Source organism: Theobroma cacao, chromosome 6 (assembly GCF_000208745.1).
Source record: "Theobroma cacao cultivar B97-61/B2 chromosome 6, Criollo_cocoa_genome_V2, whole genome shotgun sequence".
Lineage (NCBI taxonomy): Eukaryota > Viridiplantae > Streptophyta > Magnoliopsida > Malvales > Malvaceae > Theobroma > Theobroma cacao.
Window position 1 is genome coordinate 7,532,788 of NC_030855.1, and position 6,939 is coordinate 7,539,726.

Sequence of the window (6,939 nt, forward strand, 5' to 3'; positions counted from 1 at the left end):
AATGTCATAAAAAAATATCACTTAAATATTGTGGTTTAGCCTCGATTTTAATTTGTTGAATAATTTTATCTGTCTTAATACGTTCTTCAAGTTTATAATATCTAAATGTGATGAGAAAATATTACTTGAATATTATAGTTCATCTTAGATTTTCTTTAAATTTTTAAATAATTATGAAATATGATCTTCAAGAGATCTCTATTGTATTTCAACTTGCCTTATCTTTTATGTCAACCTATAGATACATTGTTAATGTTTTTATTTACTTACTGTTGGTTAATATTTGATGTTGTTGTTTTACAGTTTTGATTATTAGTTTATTATTGTATTTGTCTCCATTGGATGAAATGATGCATCAATACTATACTCTGTTTAATATCATTATATGCTTAAAACATTACAGTCATATATAAATTTTTGCACTTGGTTCGAATTCTTTTGAAGTTTCAACTACTTGTGATAAAGCACAGATAACTATTGGAGAGTATTGACATTTGTAAAATTTTTTGGACGTGTCTTGTTTACTTTTTGAAGCAATTCCATAAACTTAATTCATGCATAAAAGCAAAAAATATAAAGAATGGGCTAAGTATTTCAAGTACTATTGGTTTGACCCAATTTGATGGATCCAAAACTAATTCGAATTGGGCTGGGGTGGATCCAGACCAACCGACGACCAACCGACCAACCGACTCCAAGCAGTATGCACAGTATAGTTTATCTTAATATTATCCTATATGAGAAAAGAAATAAACCTGCCGACCAACCGACGCTTGTGTAAAGCCACCCAAGCAAGGACTTTAGGCTCTTAATTTAGAGAGGTCTCAAATTTAAAATAAATTTATAATTTTATAATAATTATAATATAATTAATTATATTAAAAATATATAAAAATTAACATATATATAAATAAAAAATAATTAATAAAATTATTTATTTTTTTATTTTTTTAATTATGTGCATAATAAATTGTAATTTTTTTTATCACTTTCTTATTTCTATAATGTTATTAATTCTCAACTATAATATCTTATTTCCAATCTACTAACAGTCATATGTATTTAATCTTCAACAACTATATTTTTCTCACTTATGTCTCTTATTTTCAATCAACTCATTTAATAATTTTCAACAATTATTTTTTTTATATATATAAAATTAATTTTTTTAATGTATAATATCTACTTTTGAGTTCTTTTTTTCTCATTTGTTCTTTTTTCCTTTAACTTTAGTTTTTTTTTTTAAATACACAAGAAGTCTGTTTTTTATTATCTTTATAAAGTCATGAGCTTCATTTGCGGTTTGTAATAAACATTCAATAATTAAATATTATTATTTTAATCTTTATAAATTTTTTTTATTTTAATTTAAAATTTATATTTTATTAAAAAAAACTTGATTATAAAAATTTAATTAAAAATTTTACATCTTAAAAATTTAATTAAAAATTTTACATCTTAAAAATTTAAAAAAATAAAATTTTAATAATTTTTTTAATTTTAATAAAAAAACTTTATTTAAATATTTTACTTTTTACCTTTAAACTTGTTAAGCCGACCTAGAGAACCCCGTGAATAAAAGTTATGCATGCACAGTATAGTTCGAAAAAAGCAGTAGGAAAGAGGAAGGCAACATCTCACCCAGTTGACAAAAAGGATCTCTCTCTCTCTTTCTCTCTCTCTCTCTCTAATCACCAATGTCTCCTTCAAAAGGCTGGCTGTCAGTATGGATTATAATTTTCTTTCCTTGTTTTCTAAGGATTCTAGCTTTGAAAAATCTCTACCAACCGGCTTTCTTTCACTTTAAGATTTCCAGGCATTAGGTCTGGCAGTTGACGTTTTTATGCTACTTTTTACTTACCTTACTCCTTAACCAGCCTCTTTTATCATTTCAACGACATTTACACGTTCCCATCTGTAATGGTCTCTCCTTTTCTTAGTTATATGCAATTATTATTTCAATCCAAACTAACCTGTTTGTTTCAACCCTCTAGTTATCCTGCAGGGTGTTGTAACATGCACTCATAAGTGATAAGCATTTTTTTTCAAATGCTATCTGCTGATTCTACTCATCTTGCTCTGATTTTTTCAAGTTGTGTATTCATTTCGATTAGTTTGAACATGGTACCATTAGGGTTATCGCTGTCAGTTCCATTCGGATTCAATTGAGTCTTAAGGCTGCATAGATGCTGTTATTCCAAAATACCCCTCATTGTTCAAGTCAAAGCTGTCCAAATGAGGATGTCCAAAATTTCCTCGTGGCTTTCAGGTTATCGTCCTTGGATGGTTGTTTGTGCAACAACCTTGGTATTGCTTGGAGGTTTGTCAAGATCAAACAATCAATATGAAATTTCTGTTACTACCTCTAAGTTTCAGAAACCAGTGAGACTCCCATATAAAGGGTATGGCTATCCTCCTGTTCTTGCTTATTGGATTTGTGGCACCAATGGAGATAGTAAGAAAATTTTAAGGTTGCTGAAGGCAATATATCATCCAAGAAACCAGTACTTGTTGCAACTTGATGCTGGTTCATCTGAATATGAAAGGGCAGAATTGGCTGTTTCTGTTGAATCAGAAAGTGTGTTCCAAGCATTTGGAAATGTTAATGTTGGGGGAAAAAGCTATGCAGTTAACAGGATGGGATCTTCAGCTCTTGCTGCAACACTTCATGCTGCTGCCTTGCTTCTCAAGATAAATACAGATTGGGATTGGTTCATAACTTTAAGCGCCTCTGATTATCCCCTAATGAGTCAAGATGGTAAGCGCTGCTACTGCTAATTTTCATCAATTCTAGTAGGAGTACTATCAAAATTATATCTGATTGTGATAAACTTTGCCTGGAAAGAGCAGAACTTGAAATTTGTGTGTATTCCACAGTTACATGACCTTTAACCTTTTTGAAAAGTTGTTTGACGGTTTAAATTGCTGCTTTCATTTCACTACTGTAAAGTGCTTGCCTGCAACTTTCTAACTTATATTCTGCATTACAAGAGTATTTTGTTTTTCCCTATAGCCTTTTTCAGCATGTCTCAATTATCCAATTTAGCTCAGTGAGTGCCACATTGCATTAACCATTGGGAAAATTCTTTTGTATTTAAGTGAAATCAGTTTGCTTCATTTATATAAGACTTTTAGTGCTCTTCATTCTAACTGTATTTATCATGTCAATCTCATCTTTCTTTTTCTTTCTTTTTATAATGCCAATCTCATCTTTCTAGAACATGTTTCCACTTGAAAAAGATTCTATAGTCGACTGCTTTGGAATTAGCTAAAAACTTTTATGTTGTATTCTCTGTTACCAATCTATCACCAATCTCTGGTACCCTTGATCATGTATATATATATATGTGTGTGTGTGTGTGTGTGTGTGCGCGTGTGTGTATATTGCTAAGACATCCCTATGGAACAACATTGTTGTCTTGCGAGACTTGGCCTCTCTTATCAAAGTTTCTAGTAGTTACCACTTTGCCAAAAGTTTCATTATTTCACAGGAAGCTTATGCTTAATCCAATCTTTTAATTTGGACAAATTGGTTGATCTTTCCTTTATATATGTGAAACGGTGTGATCCTAGCTTAACAAACAATGTAGGATAGTCCAGCACAATGTTGAAAATTCACTTTTGCATAAAGTCCAAACCATTAATGAGATCAACTTTTGGGTAAAGATGACTGCTGGTACAGGTTTAAGAGTTTTTTCAAGCAATTAACTGACAGTGGTATTAGTAACCCACTTTTTGAGCATACATTTAACCAATTCCTCATAATGCTCTGGATGCAGATCTCCTCCATGCTTTTACTTTCTTGCCAAGGGATCTCAACTTTATTGATTATACTAGTAATGCAGGCTGGAAAGAGTAAGCAGAAACCACTGGTGCTCTAATTGTCCTACCCTCTAGATCTTCCTTTTTTGCTTCTTGAATTCCTTGATGGATTCAAATAGATTGAATTGAAGTACCTGCTGGTCCACTGTGATCATTCTGTTGCAAAGTTAGGTGCACAAAAAGTTCAAAACAGCTCCAGATTAACATAATTGTCTCCAACCAAATCTTCTACACTGGCGCTGTTGATGACAGGGCAACCTCTTCACCTCTGTGTTATCTTTTCGCTTCTTCCTTGATGGAAATCTTGTTTTGTGCAGGAGGGAAGAGATTAATCGAATCGTTGTAGATCCCAACTTATATTATCAGAGGAATACTCCAATTTACTATGCTGTAGAAACTAGAAAACCAGACGCTTTCAAGATTTTTGGAGGTCAGTTTACATGAGCAGAATTTGGCAGTGCACGTGATTGAACTTAAGTTGGATATACGTCTAGCTATCACACAAGTTCTGATAACTTTTTGGTGAATATGCAGGTTCACCATGGGTGATTGTCTCAAGATTCTTCATGGAGTATTGTGTCCAAGGATGGGATAACATTCCAAGAAAGTTATTGATGTACTTCACCAATGTTGCTTACCCTCTTGAAACCTACTTCCACACAGTAATATGCAGCTCGCCTGAGTTCCAAAACACAACATTGGACAATGATCTAAGGTACATTATTTGGAGAACCCCTAGGCAAGGGGAACCGGAAAATCTAAGCACATCGCACTATGATGAAATGGTAGCTAGTGCAGCAGCTTTTGCACAACCAATAGGTGAAGGTGATCCACTGCTAAACAAGATCGATGAAGATGTCCTAAACCGCCTACCCCATAAAATAGTGCCTGGAAGCTGGGCCATTTGTCAAGGTAGGAACGAGAGCATGAGAGGTGAGGAGTTATGTTCTACTTGGGGAGACATTGATGCTGTAAAGCCAGGTCCCAAAGGTATCAAGCTTGCTGCTCTGCTCTCCAAGCTTGTTGCAGAAAGGAGACTTCCACCTAGTCAGTGCCATTAGCAGCAACAATAGATTAGAGCAAAAAAAAAGAAAGGAAAGAAACTTGGCCTATTCCATTTTTAAGTCAATATGGGCCGCGTGATAGCATCAGGGATTGTTCATTTCCCAGCACATTGGCAGCTCTTGATGGCCAAATATCTGTAATTACACCTCAGCGAATTGTCAAATCAACAGGACAGAATACCTCCTGATCTTTCGCTTTCTTGAGTAGCACACAATGTGCATGAGTTATCAATTAGTTACTAGGCCAATATCAAAGGAAACAAGGAGGGGTATATGTCATAATTATTATACTTTCAGAGGCTCCATTTGAACATTTGAATATGTTTGCTTTTTGCTATTTAAAAATATAATAATATAAAAGATATATTCAAATTAAATTTTATATTTTTATTTTTATTTAAATAAATTTTTATGATTAATAATTAATTAAATATCATTTGTCATTTATGTCTATATGACGTTAATCTAATGTTGATATGAAAAGTAAAATTATCATATAGATATATCATTATATCATATCAACATATCACATCATATCAGCATATCATGTCATGATTCATTATGATATATTAGCATGTCATGTTAGCTTCATATGAAATAAAATTATAAGTGACTTTTTTACTAAATCACTCATTAATTATAAGAACTTATTTGATTCAAAATGAAAGTATAATGTTGATATGAAAGGTAAAATTGTCACATAGATATATCATTGTATCCTATCAACATATCACATCATATCAGCATATCATGTCATGATTCATTATGACATATTAGCATGTCATGTTAGCTTCATATGAAATAAAATTATAAGTTACTTTTTTACTAAATCACCCATTAATTATAAGAACTTATTTGATTCAAAATGAAAGTATAAGAATTTGATTAAACTCAATAAAAGAATAAGAACTTCTTTAAATTTTTTTGAATGATTTATCATTTTCTTAAATATTATATCTTTACAAAATAATTAAAACAAAAGAAAATAGTAAACATATCAACCAAAAGAATCTAAATTTCAAATTAGATCATTGAGATTTAAAACTAAAAGTAGTATTATCAACTTCAAAGTGATATACTATGATCAAATCATGATTAGCATTTGGACCTGACCCAATTAAAATTAGGTTAGGCCCAATTACCAAAAAATGTTATTTTAATTTTTTGGCAAAAAAATCCTATAAATATATTTTCTATGGTTTTAACTTTAAATAATATAAAATTATTATTTTTCCTCATTTGAATTGTTTAGCCATTTAAAATATTAAGCTGCAATAAAATATTTAAGACATAGAACTTGATTGATTTTTTGCTTACTTGAAAGCAAATTTTGTATTCAATATCAAAATTTGTTTTAAATTGTTTTAAAATTAAAAGTAACTATTATATATCTGAAGAATTCTTTTGTACAAACACAACATAAATAGATGTTCATATGCCAACACTATACACAAAATTTATAGTATATATCTAATATCTTTACATAATAGACTACCATGTTATTTCAAAAATATAAAATATTGTTTTATATTTGTGATATATATATATATATATAAATAGTGTTTAAATTCACTTATTTATTTACACCACTAGCAACATTCAACAAACTCACTTAATTTCAAATCAATTATAATTTGTTCAAATTTAAAATAAACCAAAGTCCGAAATGAACTGATCCAAACTCATAAAATTGCCATCATAAACTATTTAATTAACAGGAGCCAATGGCTTTGTGCTTAATTTGATCAAATGAAATTACTCATAAAATTGTATTAAGTCAATTAGAGTTTTAATTAAAAAGCAAGGGTTTAACCTATTATTGTATGTCACGACCCGGTACTCCCCTCGAACCCGTGACAATCGTCGCAGTGCCCCGATAGACACTTATTACCCGAAGTGCTAACCAGAACCCCGCAAGACTTAATATAAATTTCTCATTTCCCCTGTGAGTAACCGTCGCCGAATATCATGTTCTAAAAGATTTTAAACTGTTTTCAATTTAAAACAAATAAAATAATAATTTTCGTCTCACAGAGGTATTTTGGTCATTTTT

General features: G+C 30.8%; 1 protein-coding gene across 1 annotated transcript; it reads left to right on the forward strand.

The window, feature by feature from the left end:
• Positions 1,839–5,189, forward strand: LOC18595623 (beta-glucuronosyltransferase GlcAT14A). The gene is made up of 4 exons (XM_007023665.2): positions 1,839–2,758; positions 3,780–3,855; positions 4,140–4,252; positions 4,357–5,189. The coding sequence occupies exons 1-4, from the start codon at positions 2,236–2,238 to the stop codon at positions 4,881–4,883; spliced, it is 1,239 nt and encodes a 412-aa protein (XP_007023727.2). The 5' UTR covers positions 1,839–2,235; the 3' UTR covers positions 4,884–5,189.

Excerpts from the sequence above, each read along its gene's own strand:
- LOC18595623 (XM_007023665.2), top strand. The coding sequence starts at position 2,236 with ATGAGGATGTCCAAAATTTCCTCGTGGCTTTCAGGTTATCGTCCTTGG. Across the intron at positions 2,759-3,779 it reads TCCCCTAATGAGTCAAGATG|ATCTCCTCCATGCTTTTACT; the intron begins GTAAGCGCTGCT and ends CTCTGGATGCAG. Across the intron at positions 4,253-4,356 it reads CGCTTTCAAGATTTTTGGAG|GTTCACCATGGGTGATTGTC; the intron begins GTCAGTTTACAT and ends GTGAATATGCAG.